The 22440-nt window shown below is 42.1% G+C and overlaps 1 protein-coding gene across 1 annotated transcript in view; it reads right to left on the minus strand.

Annotated features, from left to right (window-relative positions):
• Positions 1–22434, minus strand: part of ppm1h (protein phosphatase, Mg2+/Mn2+ dependent, 1H) — a 41208-nt gene extending 18774 nt beyond the window's left edge. Inside the window, exons 1-7 of the mRNA XM_017305154.1 lie at positions 21994–22434; positions 14835–15000; positions 12022–12381; positions 7252–7364; positions 7052–7136; positions 5460–5582; positions 3429–3571 (exon numbers count right to left, since the gene is read on the minus strand). Of these exons, the coding sequence (XP_017160643.1) occupies positions 3429–3571; positions 5460–5582; positions 7052–7136; positions 7252–7364; positions 12022–12381; positions 14835–15000; positions 21994–22226 (1223 nt within the window). The 5' untranslated portion in view covers positions 22227–22434. The remainder of the gene's footprint in view (positions 1–3428; positions 3572–5459; positions 5583–7051; positions 7137–7251; positions 7365–12021; positions 12382–14834; positions 15001–21993) is intronic.
• Between the last annotated feature and the right edge of the window lie 6 nt (positions 22435–22440).

The following is a 22440-nucleotide window of genomic DNA, read 5'->3' on the forward strand; positions in this document are numbered from 1 at the left end:
TATTAAATGCAAAAGGAACATGTTGAAATGTGAGTGAGTAAGAATCATTTGTTTGGGAACACTGTGGATTCTCAAAAAGCTAGAGTGGATCACTGTGGCTCAATTGCTTAGCAACCAGAGCAACCCACGTTTTTTTTCTTTTCTTTTCTGAAAAATGAGCATAATGCGACCAAAAACTTGAAGAGGGATGTTGAGAAAACTGTAAAAGATMTKAAAAATCTGAATCATGCAGGAGTAGCCAAAGGGCACGACTACATTAAAAACTTTGAATGCYGTTTCTAATTTAAAGTATGTGAAAGCAGCTCAGCTGTAAAAGAGCACAAAGCTCTGGCAGAATTTATGAGATGTRCCATTTATTTCTAAATGATSACAGAAAGCTTAATATTTCATAGAATCAATWCCAAARGTCAGAGCCAGATTTTTCTGAACTAGCAGGACGTTTCAGAAATGTAAAAAACGGTAAAAGTAAAAAAAAAAAAAATAGCAACCAGAAAATCGGATGCCTCACAGCATTCACATAATAAAAGCAACATGTCGATGATAATCGAGTCGTCGTCGTACCAGTTTTTTAACCGACTCGGCAAAAATGCATTTACACTTGAGCAACACTCTGGGTCGTTCCTATTTTTTTGGGTCAATAGAAGCTGGAAAGTTTGGGCCTCGCTGTTATAAATAAACTATATCGTGCCGTAGCCTCGTCCCTCCCCATACCGAATGCATTTCAGCTGCTCTGAAACACAAGAGCGGGATGGTTTTCACATCACTGCTGGTTTCACTCAGAGAGGCCATATGTTTCCACCTCAGGCGAGCGCTAAAAACGCTGCACTCAGCAGTTCTTGGAGCGGCGCAGGGGCGCAGGCTATCAAGGCGAACACAGCAGACTGAGACTGCTCCGAGCAAAAAAAAAAAAAAAGTATACGTTACGTAAGGCTGACATGATCTACTTTAAAAGGACCGAATTTTTCCACCTAAACGTGTCAGTTTCATGCAGACTCCCACAAAGAGGAGCTTCCCCGTTTGAGACGCGCGTCCTGCGAGGTGAAGCCCGACAATCCCTTCACCGAGCGCAAAGCCAGCAGCACAAGTTGCTGAGCAGCTGGGGAGTCGGTCCGACCACAACACCGAGCGTTTTCACACCCCACGGCTGTTTGGCAGCCCGGGCCACAGCAGCGCGTGACTAACCAAGAGGTGGGCTGAGTGGGGAGGAGGGCTGACCGTCTGCTCAGTGGGCGACTTCAGGCCGGAGGGAGAGAGGAACGGTGATTACATCTAGATCAAATCTACTCCGTTATAATTACTGCACCATCTTACAGTGCCTTGTCTGTGCGACGTTTTCACTTCAGAAGCACAAACTCGACGCACAGCTGCCATGTTTGCGGCAGAATACGACACAAAGCGTTCAAAGACGGTCTCTACCATCGGGAGATTAGATCAGTTTAGCTATTGACTGATTAATCTATCGATTATTGTGGTGATTAATTGGATTTTTAAAAATTGGATTGGATTTTTCATCTAAACCTTTTTATGCAATATTAGAAATGAGTAAAAAAAAAAAAAGTGCAAATAATGAAATAATTCAATTACTTGTTTTTATATGAAAGAAACGTTTTTGCCTAAAATGCAGTGAAGTAGCGTTCGTTTACACTTGATCATTTGTAACTTTAACGTTCTAACATCAACATATATAAAAATAAATAAATAAATCAGCTTTTCCTGCTTGACTTGATATCAATACAGTCCAGAATTGATCTGGTTAATTTATGGATAATATATTGACCCATAATAATCCACCTTTTACCATTTAATTACTACCAATAATGTTTTTCTTTCAGCAAATTGTGTTTTTTGCGTTAACGAGTTAATCAATTACTAAATTAGTTGATGATTATTTCAATAATCGACTCAACCCGATTAATCCGATTCATCATTTCGGCCCTGCTAGAGGTACAAACTTTCTGCCTACACTGTAAAATGGCTCCGGCTCTTCTCAGGTAGATGGTGAGCAACGTTCAAATCTGACCGCCATGTCTTGGTCGGTTTGCAGTCAGAAGTTGTTCAGTACCGTCAGGAACGAGGACCGAGCAACATTTCATGAGATGTTCAAAGCTAGTCGAATAAATTGTTTGTTTTTTAACCTGATTTAATCTTCTCAACTTTCTCCATGATCCGTTTGCTGTGTTTTTTTTGGTCTTCATGAAGCTCTCTAATGTTCTCCAAACGCACAACACCTGTATCATCCCGCGTATCTGTCAAGTCTCTCGTTTGGGCCGGGAACATTAAGTCCCACCATGCACCATGCTCCTGTATCCTTATTTTCCCGTAAATATTTTTGGAATCCACTTGTGAGTTTGACTGTGATCTGACAGATGAGACATTTATATGCTACTGGGGTAATTTTGACAGCCCATGAACGTATCAAAATTCTTGGACTCAAGTTTTTAGAGTAAATTTGAGTCCGAATTGCTCTACACGTGACTTTTTGTTGACCTTTCCAGACTGATCAACATCAGCAAGGTCATTTCTCATCAGTTCCTGAATTTGTTTGATCAGGACGTTTTGCATTTTGAGCAGTTTTAGCCTCCGTCATGTTGTCAGAGCGGTTACATTTGAATGATTTCTTGATTTTACAAATCTGTCAGTAATCAGATTTGAGTGAAATTGAGTATAAAAATATTCTTTATACTTTATATATGAATTAGCAAAGGGCATATTTTTTTCTCCCACAAAGTCAGGTTGGCTTGGATTGCTTCTTTCTCCCTTTATGAATGAAAGGATCATTTAAAAACTGAGGAAACTCAAAAATGGAAGAGATCTTTCATCAATCACTTGCGTTTCCGGTTATTTTTTTCCAGGGACCCCTTTTAAAGTCAAATCAAGTTTACTCGTAAAGCGCGTTTCAGCAACCAGGAAGTTCAAAGCGCTTCACGTGATGAAATCATAAGACAGTCACCAATCACGAAACAAGCAACACGCAAGAATAATTGTCATCGGATTTGCTGTGTAATGTTATAGTTTTTAATAATCCACATTTAAACAGGTCTTGGCTTAAAAGAAGTCGGCGTTTCGGCAGTCCTGTAGTTTTCTGGAAGTTTGTTCCAGATTTGTGGCGCGTAAAAACCGAACAGAACCTCTCCATGTTCTGGTTCTGGAGTCTTGAACCAGAAGCTCACCTAACTCCACCTGAGCCATCATTCTGCTGACATTTCTTTACTCCTCCTCCTTTTCTGTGGCCTCCCCGGTCTCACTCAGACTCCAGACTAATCCCGCCAACGATCTCAGACTCTCCTTCCTCTGAGCGCCTTGATCTCCAGCTTTACGATTGCCCGTCTTTGGAGATTGATTCAACCCACTCACTTCTTTGCGTTTTGGTTTCCTTCGCTCTCTCCTCCCTGTCTTTTCTTTCCACCTGACGCCTCGCTTCGCCCGACCGGTCAACGTCCATCGTTCTGTGCAAACGAAACCGCCCGGTTCCCGTGCCAACAACAACAGCTAAAAGTCTCCACCGCCAGATTTTTACCCCTCTGGCCCGACTGGCAGAGATGGAGGAGGCGTAGAGAGTGAGCGAGGACGTCTGCAGGTCAGCGAGGTTTCGTTAAAAGTGGAGATCTGACCGTCGGGGCGTTAGAGGAGAGCAGCGCACATCCAGAGACAAAAAGCTTCACAGTCATTATTAAGAACTGAGCCTGCGGGGGATAAACAGCGAAGTCTCTTACACATCAAAGCAATCAGCCCCGCTAGCTTACGGGGTTTTTAAAAGTCAAAGCCCAGACCGAGTCTGGGCGAAGCCGCAGCAGAACTGGGTTGAGGGAAGAGCCTGATTAAAAATACATCACAAAACGTCTGCGCTGCGGAGACGTCGAGCAGGTGGAGAGCTCTGGGCCCGGCAACGCTGACCTACATGAGGCGAAGTTGAGCCACCGAACGGGAGCAGGGAAGAGGAGGCGCCGGAAATAATCCCGCTCATCTCCCCTGTTCTGCCGCGGTGTGTGTTCCTGCAGGGGGAACACACACTGCGGCCTTTGTTTCTCTGCATTTTCACATCTGTGTCTCACTTTTTACAGATGGTACTCCTCTTTTTTTGTTTAATCACTCCGCCAGAAAAGCGAGCGAAGATGAAGGAAGTTTTTTCTTCCTGATGTCCTCACCTTGAAAACACCGTATATTATGTAAGCATTTTTACTGCATCTAACTACACAATTCTAGTGAAGATAAAAGGTCTTGTTAGGATGTATCACAAGTGGAAAAGAAGCCGGCCCACAGCATCACAAGTCCTCCGCTGTACTTAACGGAGTAGAAAATGTTTGTATCCGCATATTCATCTTTTGCTTTGCACAATATCTGAAAAGTTTAATCACAGTTTCATCTGACAAAACATGTTTTGCAATCGATCTACGAGCAGTCAGAGTTCCTACACTCACTCTGACCTTTCCAGAATCTGAATCACTCGGTTCAGTTGCTCAAAGTATCAAAGTTCACAGAGAATTTGCTGGAGATATCTCTGCCGAGGTCAAGATGTTAGAGAAAAGGGGACGAGCAAAAAGAAATGACCAAGGAAGAAAAACAGGAGTAAAAAAAGAAATGTGGAGGGAAAGTAAAGATGGAAAGATGGAAGGAATGGAATAAAGAAGAACAGGAGGGAAGAGAAGGAAGGAAAAAGAGAAAAAAAGCAGGGAAGGAAGGACGGAAATAGAAAACGAAGAAAAGAAATGAAGGATAACGGGGGCAATAGGAGGTGAAAAGGAGAGAAGAAAAGTACAAAGGGAAGATAGAAAAAATGAATGAAGAAAAAGAATCACTGAAGGAATGACAAAAAAGGAAATAAAAGAAAAAAGGAAAGACCTGGCAGAAAAGAAGGGCAGAATGGAAGGAAGTATTGCTGAAAAAAAGGAAGAAAATCTAGAAATAAAAAAATCTCAAACTTATCCAGATCCTGGAAATTATTCCAATTCTAGGTTTTTCATGCCTGCGTTAAGCAGAGATTAGGCTCCTCATGTCCATCTCTGTGGCTTTTTCCTCCCCCCAAAAAAAAACAAAACAAAAAACAGATGGCACGGCATAAAAATAGCATCTAATATCTATTATGGAAACCCCAGGATGCCTTCAGTGCCTCGTCCTCCTGCCTGGACGGAGGCCAGACGAACGAGCGTCTGCGCCGTGCTCCGTCCTTTTCAGAAAATTCTTATTTGAAGCGACTTTTTCTTGTCTTTCTTATTTTGAAGTGCGGCTTAGAAAACTAAGCCGCACTTCTAATTTTATATACGAAGTAACGGATCCTTAAGTGGTCCGAGAAAAATGAACCGACTTGAGAAAAATAAAAGCAGGAATTGAAACTAATTCGAATTCATCTCACATTTGAATAAATGTACTCAAATTCTGCACGTTCTCGTCGAAGTGTAAGCTAGCTGTGGAGGTTGCTCTTCTGAGGAACAATCATTAAACAGACGAGCCTTTAAGCAAACCCACCATCCCGACATGGTGAAGTCCCGGTACAGCATCCTCTTCCCCACCTCCTTCCTCTGCACCCGCCGTGGGAACTCCAGGTGTGTGAACTCGTTCCCCAGCAAGTGTGGCTGCATGTACGCCTTCGAAACGAGAGGAGAGAAAAGCTTTAGAGAGCAGAAGACGCACCGGGGACAGGAAGAACTTTTAGAGTCTCCTTGAAGATGATTCAGCGAATGAGGACGCGTAGGACGAGAGTGCAAAACCTGATTTGTTTGAACTGATTCAGTTGAGCTTTCAGAGACGGTAGCTTCATCTAAACCTTCAGCCTGTATGCTGTAGCCGATTGATGCCTCTGATTAGATCTCAGACGTAAATAATAAATGTACATTTAGATTCCTGCGTTACTTGTGGAGTACCACAGGGTTCAGTGCTTGGTCCGTTTCCTTTTCCTGACCCTTCTATATTCTCCTACTACTATCTAATTTTTTGATACAGTTTGTTTTCTTTTTGCTGTTATTTCAGGGTGCGGATCAAAAAAGCATGAGCTGGACTATAGCTAAGGGGATTCTGGGTAAATACAACTAAAATAATCGTGAGAGCCCAGTGCTGGCGAGAGGAATGGCTTCAAAGACAAAAAAGACAAAGACAAAGTTTTATAATTATCAGATACATTTGATGTTGTTATTATTATTACAAAGACAAAAAAAGAAATCCAACATCCGTTAAAATCTGCCACTTCTGTATTTTCGTTTACATTTTGAGAAAAAGGAAGTTGAGATCATGTCTTCTTCAGAGGCTTTTATGTCCTTTCTCTCAGTGGCTCTTGGAGCAGCGCCACCACAGGCGAGGAGGTGAACAGGTGAAGGGTTTGGTTTGGTTGACACAGTGAGGTGGGAACGCGAACCGCACCAGCTGAAAATGTAACAAACGTTGCAATTTTTTGTCTCCAGTCTAGCAGGTGTGAAAACACTCTCAGATTTTAACTTTTTGTTTTGAACTCTTCGTAGAACAAACATCCCTTTACTTGCAACACCTTCCTGAAGGGGGGAGATTAGCCAACGCGGTGTTGCCAACAACTCCTTCCACAGATGACACTCTGCCCCGTCTTTCAGTGTTTAACCCTCCTCTATCCTAGGCAAAGCTATTGGCCGAGCCTTTACTGCGACTAACTATATATGCTATTTCATCCTGCTGCTTTTAAAACCAGCTCAGAGCTTTTTCTGTTTAGCTGTGCTGCTCAGCTACATGAAGCCACTAATGGAGCTGACTGTTGGATTAATGCGTCTGCGTGTGTGTGTGTATGTGTGCGCGCGCCCTCCTTATACTCAAATCCCCAGTCGGTTGTAGCTGACGGCCACAACACAATGCAAATGATTCTCTCTTGACGCTAACACGCTCGTCAAGGAGGAGTGAAAGCCGAACAAGGCATCAATCGGCTACAGCATACAGGCTGAAGGTTTAGATGAAGCTACCGTCTCTGAAAGCTCAACTGAATCGGTTCAAACAAATCCGGTTTTGCAGTCTCGTCCGATGCGTCCTCATTCGCTGAAACATCTTCAAGGAGACTCTAAAAGTTGCTAGAAAGTAGCTTGGGTTGGTTCCTTCTTACCAGAAACTGCAGCCGCTGTCTCTCCGACTCCGGCGTGAACTCTGAGGACATGGGAATGACTTCCCCGGCTCGCACAATGATCGCTCTGAGGGAGAGAGGCAGACAAAGTTCTGTTCAGCCGGACGGACGGAGACATGGCTGGGCGAAGTGCAAGCAAACATGAGCGCTCGTGGTGGTTTGTCGGAGGGTGTGAGTCGCACCTGCTGTCCCCTGCGTTGCCGACGTACAGCTTCCCCTGCAGACAGGCGACCATTAGAGCGGTGCAGCCTCCTGAGATGTTGAAGGACGCCTTCTCCTTCTCGATCTGCACATCCTGACACACCATCACATACACAATGTGAGCTCATCATTTGGACAAGTTTCCCTGCTTTATGCTAAACATTCATTTTTCAGAGAAAGAGAGTGAAGAATTAAAACTGAACAATCAATAAACATTCTGTGTGTCAGCATTTCTACAGTTTCTGTCAAAACTCCATGATGGACAGACGGATGGACAGACGAAGTCCAACCTCTCCTAGACTGTGCAGGAACCCAGTTGTTGTAATATTAAAACTACCTCTACATGTTTATCATGTAATTAATTAATTTATTTATTCGTTCGTTCATTCATCCATTTATTTATCAGTCTCAGTCAAGCAGCAACAGAATAAAGGGAATCCAGAGACTGAGAGTTTACATAAAGTGCTGCTTATTCCAGCAGCTAATTAGTCTTTATCAATATGATGCTAATTAACCCCAAAATAATTTTAAAAACACACATACGATCAGTCCATTAATTAGATCTATAATTGCCCTGCCATTGGTCTAATCAAAGCACTGGCACATATCTGAGCCACAGCTACCTCGTCAGCCCTCACTGACACCTAAATCATTCCCAAACAGAAGCAGGGAGACGTCCCAGGAATATAATTGGGCCCCTGGGGCGTTTCTGTCCCGTCTCTCTGTCACGATCAGCAGTTTGAGAGGGACTGAAAATGCTCTGGAGCGCATGTGACGGCACTGCCATGTTTCTCCCACAACACAGTTAGAGCGAACCGCCCTCTGAACCTCTGGTAGACGAGGAGTGTGTCACGGCACATTAACGTTCCCCCGGAAACGGAGGCCGTCTGTGTGTTTTGGTTCCACCGTACTGACAAAAAGGTGGTGGTGGGTTGGTGAACGAGTGTGTCCTTCAGTCCGGGTGAATTATGAATCCATGGTGAGCCATACATATTTATCTTCGCTGTATCCCAGCACCAGCACCTCTTGCTGCAGGCGAGGCTTTCATAATGGAAACGGCTGCACAGACATCCACACCTTTATCCTCGCAAGTTCAGCCAGGAACAATCTGACAGCGGAGACAAATAACCAAGAGGGACAGCTCCCACACACACGCACTGCTGCAAGCCCACTGTTGTAGATGTCATTATGTCTAAAGACAAAAATAGCACGTAAAATACTGCTGCAAATTACTGAGAACAAAACAAGAATCCAAGAAAACAGAATCTTTGAAGAAAGAAAATGTCAAATCGGCTTAGTAGGGCTGAAACGATTAAGTGAATTAATCGTGATGAATCGATTATTCAAAAAAAATCATCAATTGATTTAGCAATCAATCAATCAATCTATAAAAGGTGTACAGAGGCCCTAAAAAAAGGTAAAAAGGTAATACATAAAATTTGCATTCAATATGGAAAAAACATTTCTGCCTGTAAATTTGTCAAACCTAGAACTCCTCTAGTGGCATATTTTAGCTTTACCTGGTTTAAATTCTGTAAAACAAAATCTCTTTTCGAGGACCTTTTGCTGTCCAATTTTTAATCAGTTAATGCAAAAAGTAAATGACAGATCATCACTACAAGGTATTGATGTTTAGCTGAGCAGAAAGGGCCGAGCTTTTAACATGTTGATGTTAGAAGTATTTTTTAGCATCCTTTGCTAAAAATGATCAAGCGTTCACTAAAAGAATCACTGTGTTGCATTTTAGGCAACAAAATGTGCATTTATTTTCTTATGTAAAAAAAAAAAAGAATTGAAGATATTTATTTGCATGTTTTGAAGTATTTCTAATAAGAAAAAGCTTAAGTGGTTGAATGAAAAATCTTCAAAATGTGGCAAATCTTTAAAACTGATTAACCGATTAATTGATTAGAGGACAGGGTCTGATGGTAAAGTCAGGCTTTACAAATATTCAACCTGCTTCAAGTGTTAAGTTGTTCCTGTGAAAAATAAACTGGGCATAACAGGATTTATTATCTGCATTTATTATGCTGTTCTCAATCGCACTATACAAAAATAGTCTGCAAACTGCAATATTACAGATCACAAGTCATGTGGCAAACATGCAACAGAAGCACATCACTCTGAACACAGCATCCCCACTGCTAAACACGGTGGTGGCAACATCATACTGTGGAGATGCTTTTTCTTCAGTCTCCCTGTGGCATTGTAAACAACTGGATCCTTGTGGGAGGTACGAAGAGTTGCACTTCCCCAGATCCTGATGTGAGAGGCCCCCTAGTGGCCAAAGAAGCTCACTGAGCTTTAAGAAGGCAGGAGTCCACGGATCATGAAGTACTCCCAAAAAACTCCACTTTTGAAACATCGAGAAAAAGAACATCCCAGCTTTCAGAGAGAAAAAAAGACCCTGAACTTGAGGAGCATACCAAAAGCTGTGCAAAAGCATTTAGGATTATGAACTGAATTAATGATTTCCACCAATTAGTTAGCCAAATTTTCTCTATTGATTTCTTTTTCTCCTGCTCATTAAATGCAAAAAGTTTTCCAAATCGGTATCAGGAGGCAAAATCCTGATCGGTGCATTTATACGTTAAATGGAACATTTTTATAGTAATTCAATCATAAGCTGATCTTATATTTCATAGTTTGTCGATTCTACATTAAGGTGGGATTTTGTGCCCTCAAAGCAACGTTTAAGCCACTTTCTTTCTGTCTGTAGCTTTGATAGAAACCCAAAAGCTGCGAGCCCCAAAAGCAGGAAATGGAAATAAATAAATCACGGAACGCTGAGAAACGGCTTTCAGTAAATGATGGAAAACCCAGGCGACAGACAGAGTGGCAGGTAATTAACTGAATTAATCATTTTTTCACTAATTAGTCAAAGCTGAGACATAGCACAGGCAAGACAGACGGCCCTGAGGAAAGTCTGGTGGAAAACTGGAAAACGCCAGATTATTAAAAGCTGCTAAAATAACACAGACATCAGATCCGACCTGAGGGTCTGAATGTAGCCAAACCATTGAATTAACACGTTTGCTTGTTTGGTCAGCTTTCCAAGTTTGCACAATTTTTTAGTGGTTTTATTTGTGAAAAAAAAAAAAAAATTAGGGCTCTTTATCATTCTCCCTCCACTTTGCAATTATGAAATATTTTTTTTCGGTCCATCACATAAACTCTAAATAAAACACCGATTGGTATAAAGGCCAGAAATCATCTTCATTCTGCTTTTTAGGTTTACTTTTCTCAGTGCTTATCAAATCAAATTACATAGATTTAAGTATGAGTTTGAGGTGAATCTTGCACAGAAAATTGAGAGCTGTGGAGAAAACCCCAAACTGTGCTGATACATTCCATTGCACTTATTGTATGTTTTAAATACTGAAGTTAAAATGCTTTGTTTCCAGCCAAAATAACTTAAATTTAGCCTGAAACTGCCTGGAATTCTGAAACTAAAATGTAAAACCTAATATGGGCGAGGGGAGAATTAATGTCTCCTGACATGGAGAACACAGGAAGCAAAACGACAGAAACTGAAAGAAAGACAGCATGCTAAATGCCTATTTATTTGACTGTACTTCTTTAAATTCTGACATTACTGAAATATAGATTAATATATTTTGAGCTAATTATATCAAAATCATAGTCACAAACGCAAACAAACCCATCATCCCAGGTTTTAGCTCTCATTTTCAACAAACACGAAGAATTAATTCGTCATCTTCGTCAATCTTGTTCTGACCCACCGGTTCGGTAAAACGTTACTGTGCACTGCCATCTAGTGGCCAAAACAAAGAAGCACATCTTTCTGCTCCTGGAGGCCAGGAGAACTTGATCAGCTGCTGTAGGGGTTTATAAGTGCAGCTGGAATATTGAAATGTAGTATTTGCCTTTTGAGTCAGCGCACCTCAAAACATATTTATTAATACTTTTAAATCCATAGGCAACAAAATATCACCTGAAAGTTACACTGTATCGGAAATTCATCCGAAAGCCAGGTGTTGAGACTTCAGCCTGCAACACTAGAAATATGTAATTACTTAAACCTTGTGTTTACAAATTGGATCCATCTGACCCCACACCTGTATCACTTGCATCATTTGCCTCAGTCCTCGCACAAGAGTTAAGCAGAAAAATCAGACAAACATCTATTGTTTAAGTGGTCGCAGCTGCAGATGTGCACATGAAAGACGTTTGAAATGGTTTTGCAAAATTAGCTGGCAAAAGATATTGACAGGCAGAATCTCACTGCAACAAAAATAAGCAACTCTGCAGTAAATATTCTATATTCCTGGGGGAATCCACACGTTATTATTTTTCTACTTTAAACACTATCGTGTCTTCAATCACAGTACGTTCAAACCCCCAGAAACTAATCAGAAAACAGTTAGTGGAAGTGCACAGTCGGACTTTTATCGCCTGAAAACCGAAACTCATCACTGTAAACTGTGCCCTGATTCATCAATTCAGTACAACAAACACTGCTGCTTCCTTGATACAGGCAATAAAACCCAGACTCACCTTTTGTTTGGGTTTTATTGTTCCATACCGGAAAAACAATTCTGCTTTTTCAATATCTGACCTGCAGATCATCAGAGTGGCTCAAACTAACTTGTCATTTCCAATCATATTGATTGGGACATCACTCATTCCTTTAAAGTAATCAGTAAATTAAATACCTGGCTTCCTACTCACGACGAGGAACTCCACCGGCAGGACCACAACATGTATTTGTCATCAACCTGTAAACTCACCATGTCTTTGAAGGCGTTCTCTATGGCTCCGATAACCAGGCTTTCTTGCGAAACTTTCTTCTCGGTGAAGAAGCGCGTTGGTGGCGGGGCGCTGGGCGAACCCGGGGCGCCCGCGGCTCCTCGTAGCGACGCGGCCCTGGACAGGGCACGGTTGGACGTTGCGGACAGGAGGTGATTGACGGGCTCCTCGTCCAGGCAAGTGGGCGGCTGCAGGTTGGGTGTGCACAGAATCTCCATCACCTCTTGAAGGTGCAGCGCGATGTGGTGATGGAGAAGACGAGACGCCATGACGGCAGCTCCAGAACCAGCGTGGCCGTCGAACAGCGCCCAGTAGTGAAAGGTAAGATCCTCTGAGCCATCCTGGATGCAAGGAAGAACAATGATCGTCACATAAGTGATAATTTTGCATTTAAATCTTGTAATCGTCAATCTTTCATTCCACAGACCTACTGGAGAGATCTGGAGGTTTTGGAGATCAGGATTTTGTAAAAGCTTGGTAAAATACGTGAAGAGTAGACAATCGAGTCAAGAGAATCCTCAAAACTCAGATAGCTGAAGACATTAAAAGCCGATTGTGGCAAAAAGGTGTCAGAATAAACACAGCCTCTCACTGGTTTTGTGTATGTAAAGGTATAAGTACCAAGCACTTAGGGTTGTAATTTTATGCTGCATGAATGTAAATTAAAGAAAATAGTGGAAAAATACAGTACAGAAGACAAGAAAACAGAAAAAGCAGAAAGAAAAGTGCAAGATCTTTATATTTTGTTTGTCTGCACAAATGACTATTAGTCGGTGTCTATGCATACAGTCTGTCCATCATTGTAAGAACCTTGTGTGCTCTGTCTGTTCTACCCCTTTGCTTTAGTTCCTCTCTTGCATTTTGCAGGATTGAACAAGTCCAGGATGATGCAACCCATGTGCGCATCCTGTGCTCTTTGTTGATTTTCAAAGACTCTGCCTCCCACATAAGGTTTAAACAGTCTCCTGTGCGATGCGGCTCACTCACGTTACCCTTTGAGTCGGCCATCTTCACAGAACACAGTAAATCTAAGATCTTCTGACACAAACTCTTCTGTTTCCACATCAGTTCTGGTACAGACCAGCCACTGAAATGAAGTCGCCTGGCGCTACACAGCCCTCAAAGACAGAACATGACTTTGCACCGCAGAGTGCTCTAGCCGTAGTTTGAGTTTTATGCTCTGTGTTTATCCACAGAGCAAAAAGCAGGGTTTTCTAAATATAGCACAGGCAGATTCTACAGCATGATTCCAGGAGGCAAAGAGAGGCTCTACAGTTCTAATATCGGTCCACATGCACTGCAGGGGTGAGTCATGAGAGGCTCTTGCATGCATTTGCTGTTGGCTTCTGGTGATCTCGTGTGAAGAAAGGACAAACAGAGAAAATGTAACGCAGGGCTATTTTTCTGTTGCTACAAAACCAGACAAACTGAAGAACAGAGACAGCGTCAACTCAAGTCAATGAATATCTGTCAAAGCTGCATCACAAAAACAAACAGCGGGGACTGTCTAGTGCAGGATGATACACATCTGTTTGGAGGACTGTCCACAATGCACCTCTGACTGCAACAAGATCAGACTTCAGGGCTGATTCGCATGCAAGAGCTGCTGACCGCCGATGGGATGTGGAAAGGACGAGTCGGTCTACGCTCCAATGAACTGTGTGTTGGACCGATTGAGGGGACAGTCGGGTCTGCAGACTGGTTTCACTTTCACTGATATATGGATGACATGTCAGCCACTTCTTTTATGTACTTCCTGTAGTTTTCAACCCTCTCACACTCACATTGCAATAGCCAGAATCGACTTGCTATGCGTCTGATCCAAGTCAAATTGCTACAGATTTTTGGGACATGTTACGAGATTCTGTGGCATGTGCGTCACGACTCGGAGATATTTACACCACTGCGTTGAAAGGAATGTAACTGCTATCCAGTTGCTGCAGTAACGACCAAAAAATAACATGTTTTAGGGTTTTTTCACACCCAGTAATCTGGTAACCTTTGTTTGACTGCGGACCAAAATTGCAACATTTGTTACATTTTCAGCTGGTGCGGTTCACTTCCACACTGCACTGAGGCAAAGGATTCAAACACTTTGTAAAACAAACTCTGAACCAAGAACCACTGAAGGAAACGACATTAAAACCTCAGAAGAAGACATGAACACAACTTCCTTGTTTGAAAAATGTGAACAAAAATGGAGTAGCATCAAATTTGACCAGTTTTGTCTGCAGCAAAAGACCATGGTCTTTTTCACCCACAAACGCAATGTTCTTGCATTTACCCAGAATTCTCTACGCTACATTCCACTTCCTGCTTTTGGAGCGGCCTCCTGACCGCTTGGCGTTCACATATGCATTAGAATCATGCCAGTTTACTTCGAACCAAGCTGAACCGAGACCGAGGTTTTTAGTTGGACCAGTTCGCTTTTTTGGTCCGCGTCAGAGCCCAGTTATGATTTCATACCTCACCCAATCGAACCAGACTTTGTACACAAGCAAACTAGAGCTTTATTGAAGCAGATTAAAAAAGACTGATATTAATGCACCCTTAATCTCATTCTACACTATGCAGACGCTCTATCTGCGCTCACGAAGACTCACTCGCCTCAGCATGCTAAAAGAAGGAAGGGTATTATTTTCATTGGCTGATGAGGCACTGGGTCCAGATTTATTCACACATTAACTTAACCCCAAACTGTTTGACCACTTGAGGCCTTTCACAGACTACAGAACTCTGAACTTTTATCTTGAGACTTTGTGTGACATATTAGATCTCTGTCCGTCTCACTCACGCTGCCGTCCCGGAGGCCGAGGCCCTCTCCATTGGGCAGGGAAGACCTCCGACGGGCTGCGGGGTTTCGGTTTGGCCCTGAGCTCTCCAGAGGCCTCCGTTTGAGCATGAGCACCTCGCAGCAGGCCTGGTCTTCGTTTAAGGTGCTCTTCCCAGCATTGATCACCCTACATGGAGACAGAAGAAGGAAGGGAAGGCAGTGCTTTAGGACACCAGTGCAACACAATGATACTCAAACACACATGAACAATAAAAACTCAGCAGAAATGAGGATGGAAAACTTTGTAAGAATGTATGTGATGAAACTCCTTTAAATAAAATGTTTACTCTTTTAGAATTGTTTAGCACTAGCCAGAACAAAACCTATCAATAAATACATTCATAAAATGTAATTATATTTTAAATGATACATTTGGAAAACATATAGTCAGACTTTTTGCTTTCCATGATACCCAACAGCCAAATCTGCAGGTAGYGAAGCATTGTTATACATTAAATCGTTTCATTGTACCAATCAAACAATTCACACAATTGTGCTCCCCCCCCTCCCCAAGATCAACATTGACAGAAAAAGGGTTATGCAAATTTTTAACGACCAAATATGGCTTCAATTGTTATTTCCATATTTTAATTTTTCTTTAGATAGAAATGCTATTTTCTGTCTAAGGGGGCCTCTTGTCATGTCCTGCAACCCACAAAACTCACCCAAACATAATCCGAGCCTTTATTATTGTTCTTTGCACACAAGAAGCGACACAATCTTACAAAAGTTCCCTTACAAAACATTCCCACTCATGCAGGGCAAAGGGAACAGAAACCTCAAACACTGCAGACTGAACAGCTGGGATCTGCTGCTGCAGCCATGGAAAAGCACTGGGTCACAGTAACTCTGCATTCCTGCTGGATCTGTAAATATGCTGTAGCGGCTTTTCAAACCTGGTCCACCAGGTGCTGAAAGAACAAAACTTTACGAATCAGTATCTGCTTTCATTTTCTTAAATTTAGCTCAACTCCAGATAATCGGTCTTTATCTTTGGGACTATATTAAATTATTGTGATAAGAAATAGCAACCATGCACTGCAAAAACACAAACTCTTACCAAGTATTTTCTGTCTAGTTTCTGGTGCAAATACCTTGGCGCGCTTGGAATGAGACAAAACTAACTTGCAAGTAACTTTTCAGCAAGATACGGGGCATTAATATTGACTAAAAAGTACAATTTCCATTGGCAGATTATCTCACTTATAATAAGACATTTTTCCGATGTTATCAGTGAAATAATCTGCCTCTGGAAACCCAAAATTTTGTAAGATTTTCAGGTGTTTTTTTCTCTTTTTTGCAGTGTATGGATATGTGATCAAAGGAAAAAAGTCAAATGTTGTCGTGGCAACAGAAATGTTAAGCATTGTTTGCACAAATCTAATTTAAGCATTCATTAGCGGCCATAAGGATAAGATCCAATGAGTGGACATTCTCCGTCTGCAGCTGAGAAAACACTCCGGATCATTAACCTGACGGAAAAATTGCTGCGCTGCTCTTCCCGTCAGTAAAACTGATTTTAATTGATGTCAGAGTCATGGCAACTTAGAAATGCTTCACTTCCCTCTGTTGTAACAACTATAACAGTTTACATAACACCTGAAAAAACAACTTATGATGCACATTTATTGTGTTTTGTCTAATAGTAACCTATGTTTCTTTAAGATAATCTCAGCTTTTCGCCTCAGTGCAGAATGAAGACCAGGATGAACTCCTGACAGCCTTTTACAAACAAATTATAAATTCAGAACTATTCCTGGAAAGCATGCAGTTATAAAACAATAGGAAACGCGAAACTGAGTCGTAGCCAGTAAAAACGGCAGAACCCCGTGGCTCTGCGCCACGTTTTGCGGGTTGCATAAGAGCGAACCTCCGCAGGGAGCGACGCTCAGCTGACCCCGCGAGGTCACGAGATCAGCGCTGGCCTTTCATCTCCACCGTGAGAAGACGAGCCGGTCGCATTGGGTTACCCCGCTTCCTCGACTCGGCCCCGATTACGTCCTCAGCGGTCCGATCTTCAACACTCATGCAGTTGATGCTGCAGGGGAAGTTTTTGTCCTCCAGATGCGTTTTATTTTGCTCTTCCGATCAATGTATACCAAGTACGAACATCAACTAGAGAACTACTTCTGTTTTTACATCAGCATCAATAGAGTTTAAACTTTTTCACATTTTGCAAAATCAACATTCAAATATTACTAGGAATGCACGATGTATCGGAGCTAAGGAAAGAGATGGGAGATACGAGCAGAGATGGAAATTTAACTTAAAACAATGATGTTTAAATATTACTTTAAAAAGTATGTGCATCTCTGTTGCCATGGTTAAGCTGTAAAATAGTTAGCCAGAAGATCTTAACAGTTTAAAAAGGGAATTAAAACGTAGAATGACTGAAAGCCTTAAAGAAATCACATCTTTGGTTGTAACCTGACAAAGTAGCAAAACTTAGAAGGGGTGCAAATACTGCCAAGAATACAACAAGGAACGAGTTGAGCAGCTGAACGTGGGGTAAACACTTTGACATGCAGTGACTTATTTAACGCTGTTTGTCAAATATTAAAACGCCGTGTCTCAGCCGTGTGCGGACTTGCTGCTCATTCTGCCTTCATCCACACAGGTTGATTTTCCTTGAAATTTTCCACTGCTGCTCTGGGAGGCGTTCAGCCCGTAGGAACTACATGGGGGCTTTGTTTGACATCTTGCAGACTGCGAACTTCAAAAACATGGGAGGCGGATCAATTGGCAGCCGATGTTATGAATTACAGGCTGCCCTGGATCACTTTTTTGCTACTTGCTGCACAAACAAAAGCTGGGGTGAACAGCCTGGAGGCTACGAGTGTTGATAATTATAGGTTTTTGGGGTTAGTTATGAAAAAAATAAATAAATCAATCATCCTTGTCTAATTGCTTATAATAGATTTTCAACAGTCATCATTTAATCTTTAATTTAGCCATGCTGAAAACATAAGCCTAAAGCGTTATGTTTTTCAGTTTTAGGTTCCAGGTTGAAATGAAATCGGCCAATCGCTCCTTCCTCCTACCCGTGCCGATGCAGGCGGTGAGCATGTGCCGAGTCTTGTGACTGATGCTGTTCATGTGCCTCCTCTTAGCCCCCTTCTACCATGTTGCTTCTTTTGATAAGAACGTAAAATATGTAGGAGTAAAAAAATGAAAGTAAAAAAAAAAAAAAAAACACACAAAAGCAGAAGGCAAAGAGCCAAGATGGATAGAAACTGCAGTCAGAGCTGAAGGATAAACTCTCTGTGGTGAGCTGGAAACGCTGCTGAAACCAAATGAGAAGGTGGAAAGTTGGCCCTCGTGTTTTTATTGCAGAGAAACCTATTGATTGGTTATTGATCTTACAGCTGCTGAGTTTGTGAATTAACCGTTGTGGATCGGTAGGTAAAAAAATAAAACAAATACAGGAGCAGCAGGAGGACAAAGCTTTGTGACAACTGATCTTTGCKCCATCGATACGACGGCTCTGCTCGAGATGAGGTTTGGACTGTACAGCTGTCTGGGCTAAGGTTAAAGAAGCAGAACGAAAAACAGCTCAACCAGAGTGTTCCAGGAGGAACTCGAAGGCTGCATGTAACCCGTGGTGAGCCCTGGTGGTGGCGCTGTGGAGAGGTTTTTCTTCTTCAGGTGGCACAGGGAGGCTGGACAGCTGGTGGGAAAACGGATGGAGTGAAATCTGAGGGAGTTAAAATAATGAAAATCAGTCGTTATCAGACTCTTGTATGATAAATTAAATGTTGAATGACTACAAGATGACTTTATAAATACTAAAGGATTGAAGAAACAAACAGTACATGTTTGGACTCCCTAATCTACAGCGATGCTGGATTACAGGCAGAGATACATCGATCCGATATTAATATTTGTATCGGTCCCAATATTGAAAAGAAAAAGAAAATCCAGATTGAGCATTGGTGGTAATGAACCCGATCTATTCAGTCTAATTCTGTGCTTTGTACTCGTCCATAAATATCAGTAAATTCGAAAATATGGTTGAATACAGTCAATCTGCGCAGATTCAATCACACTTCTTTAAGTAAGTGGCGTCCCAAAGAACAGTTTTTGTGTTTGTGGCACTATGGATGCTGTGCCACACAGTCACCTAAGAAAGAAGTAATAATTTTTATTAATTATCATTTTTAGCATCATCGCAATAGTACCATAAATGGTCCATTTAAATGCAAGTAATTCTCTTTTCTCTTGTGGAAGCTAAGATAATACTCATGCATTTTTTTTTAAATCAGCATTTTAAAAATAAAATTTAAACTTTCAAAAAGCAACAGTTTGAGAAATCTGTCAAAGTCTTAGCTGGTCCCGTCAATGAGCTGATTATTTTCACATCGGCTCGGATCTGTGAAGCAATCAGTGAAGCAGAGATTTCTAAAACCGCGACGGATCGTTTCCACTGACCGCYGTTTTATAGATCTGCTTTAGCGCCGACTTGTGTAACCAGAACCAGAACCTCCTGCTGTTGAACTGAGCTGATGTTTCAGGTGTGTTGCCCTGTTCTGTTTGCATAAACCCAACTCCCCTCTCCRCTCTGCAAACAAAAACCCCCCCCCAAAAAAACAGCAGTAGAGGTCGATGTTCTCAGTGGAAAAACAACTGCGGGGGTAGAGGAGATGCAGAAGAAGCAAACACTCTGCAAAAGTTGGGAGCGGGGCTTGTATGCACACTTGAGACAAGAGTGAGCAATAACCACTGGTCCATCTGAATGATCCTGCTCACTGGTCCAGATCCTCAAACAGGCATCAGAATCATCCTGATAACAGCAGAGCTGCTCTTCCTGCGTCTCCAGGGACTGACGCAGGAATAACCTCACTAAAGGAATAAACTTCACTAAAGAAGAAGAAAAACCAACTCTGATTTTAATTCTCGCAGATAAAGACTRATTTGATCCAAATATTTTATTAACAAAAGCTGTTAAAATGTGTACTTGTAAATGCAGAATTAAATGTGCAGAACCATAAAAAATTTATTTTTGTTTTGTTCACAACGGCTTATAAGCAACGTGTCGACTCACGTTGAAGACCAAGTTGGCCACAATGCTTTGGCTCTTTTAAGTCAAAAATGACTTAAAAGAAATTTTACATCCTGATTTCACACCTTGAAATTTGGTTTGTGTCTCTTTAAAAACTCCTGCTTTTTCTGAAACTCCGCCTTCAGGAAGTCATCACAACATGGCTCCTCTATTAGCCGTTTAGCAACGTTTTCACCAGGGTTGCACTAAGGAGTAGCTCGTATAATGAGCTCAACGTGGCTGAATTAAAACAAATCTGTAAAGAAGAGTTGGACTCTGGTTGGACTCAGTTATCACAAACAGCTGATGGCATTTATCAGCACCAACAACGGTTACTTTTAGCTTGTGACTAGACTTCCTTTCTACGAAACAAGAGTCGAGGTGTTTGTTGAAAATAACTAAATTGGCCATTTTGAGTAATTGTTGGCGTTCTCATCTATTTGTACACTCCTAATTGATCATTTAGCTTATTCTACAGCAGAATGTTGTTTCCTGATTAAAAAGTAACAGTCCGTTATTTTCAGTCTTCCAAAGACTTGATGAGGACCACGTTGGTCGTGTGTTAATATTCTTTTACATATTAATTTGTCTGTTTTCTCACAGTAGACGTTCATAAAACCTCCATTTAAAGCTGTGCAAGCAAGAATATCAAATTACCTCTGCGTCCGTCTGAACTGAGAGGATTAGAAATTTGGGCTTTTTAGTTAGGAAACGAACAAGCTASAACATGCAACCCTGTGACTTTGGAAACCGYTTCCATGTCCGATGCTCAGCACTTAAACAGGAAAGCATCCAAAAGATTCACTGAAGATGTCAAGTTGGAACCTTAAGGTTATTTTGCACTTCTTTTTTTTTTGACATTGTTCCGCTGCTGTCTTTCTGATGACATCCATCTCAAACAGGCCTCACACCTGGATGGCTCAACTTAAAAAGATTAGCCAGAGAAAGACTGGGGGGATTTCTGCAGACGCTGCTTTTACCAAAAAAGAAACAACTACGAAACAAAGAGAGGGAAGGAAACGCACTCGCTGCGATCATAGCAGCCTTTGAAGAAAACATCAGTGTGGGAAAGTAAAGGGTCAAATGTCATACTGAGCTGGTATCTCTCTGTAATGAGGTAGGAGCTCGGACCCGATGCGGGATGTCGGCCAATGGACGATTACTCGTCTTCATCAGCCACTAAAGTTAGAATCACACCTCTGAAACCTCTGACAATCAAACCCCAAAATGATTTACATTTATGAGGTGAACTTAAAAAAAACAAGAACTAAAACTCTGCCAGCTAATGAAAAACAGCCAAAGTGAAACTCATCAGACATTTGCTACAGATAACGCAGAAATCCAGAATTCACATAAAATGAGGTCTCAAAAATGATGGATGGATGGATGTAAATAAACAGCTAGATACAAAAACCTTAATAAAATRCCAGATGTTTCCCCCCTGATCTTTAAAAAAAAGTACAAGCTCCATCAGTGAAGCACAAGCTGCATATTTTAGAGAGTTAAAAACAACAAAAAAAAACTTGCTCCTCTAGATTTGGAAACATTTCCGCTTCATTTTGTGCCTCCCACAGGCAAAGTAAACACATCAGACATTATTACCCCGCAGGCACAAAGATGGAATATATCGAATATCAGTAACAGAAAAATATGAACAATGAAGTCTGGATTCATTTTTGTTTGTTTGTCTGTTTGTTTGTTTGTTTGTTTAAGAACCAAGCGGATGACGTGAAATAAGTAGGTTATTAGGTCAAGTGCTGATGATCATAAAATGATTTTTTTTTGTAACTGAAGCATGGAGAGAGAGAGAAATGATAACCCCGCATCTTTCGTTGCATGTCCTTAAATTTTATATTCAACGCAATCATTTTTAATGTTACATCTTGATCGAAATGGATTATGAAAGAGCCGCCGCTCTTTATCTGCACATCTAAGTGCATACACACACACACACACACACACACGCACGCATACATACAGCAGGCCGATGATAAAAGCGTGCTGGTGTTTGTGTTTACACCCGCCCGAGTGATCTCACTTTCCAAAGGATGCAAGAAAAGATGGACGCGCAGGGTTACTCACTCCGCGTAGCCGGTGGCCCACGGCAGCCGCTTGGTCTCCTTCAGGATCAGGATCGGTCGCGCTATGTGATCCGCCGAGCACTCGACCTCGTCGGCAGACAGACCCAGAAACTCCGGTCTGCTGTACGGAAATTTGAGCGGCAGTTCCGGGCCGCCGGGATGGTCTCCGTTAGATCCTCCGGCCATCACGCCTCCCATCAGGCTGGCCACGGCCGTCTTCACCCGCGTGAGCATGGCTGCTGCGGACGGCGGAGCGATGCGGGTGGGCGACGATGCCCGCACGGGGACGCGGTTTCTCTGCGTCAGGCGGCAGACACAGAGCTGCTGCTGCTGCTGCTGCTGCTGCGGTGTTGGTAGAGACTCATTCAGTCGGTGTGGGTGAACGCGGAAATAGGAGCCAAACACGCACAGGCAGACTGGGCTTCACGCTGGTGGTCATGTGACAAAC

This window comes from Poecilia reticulata, linkage group LG6 (assembly GCF_000633615.1).
Source record: "Poecilia reticulata strain Guanapo linkage group LG6, Guppy_female_1.0+MT, whole genome shotgun sequence".
Taxonomy (NCBI): Eukaryota; Metazoa; Chordata; class Actinopteri; order Cyprinodontiformes; family Poeciliidae; genus Poecilia; species Poecilia reticulata.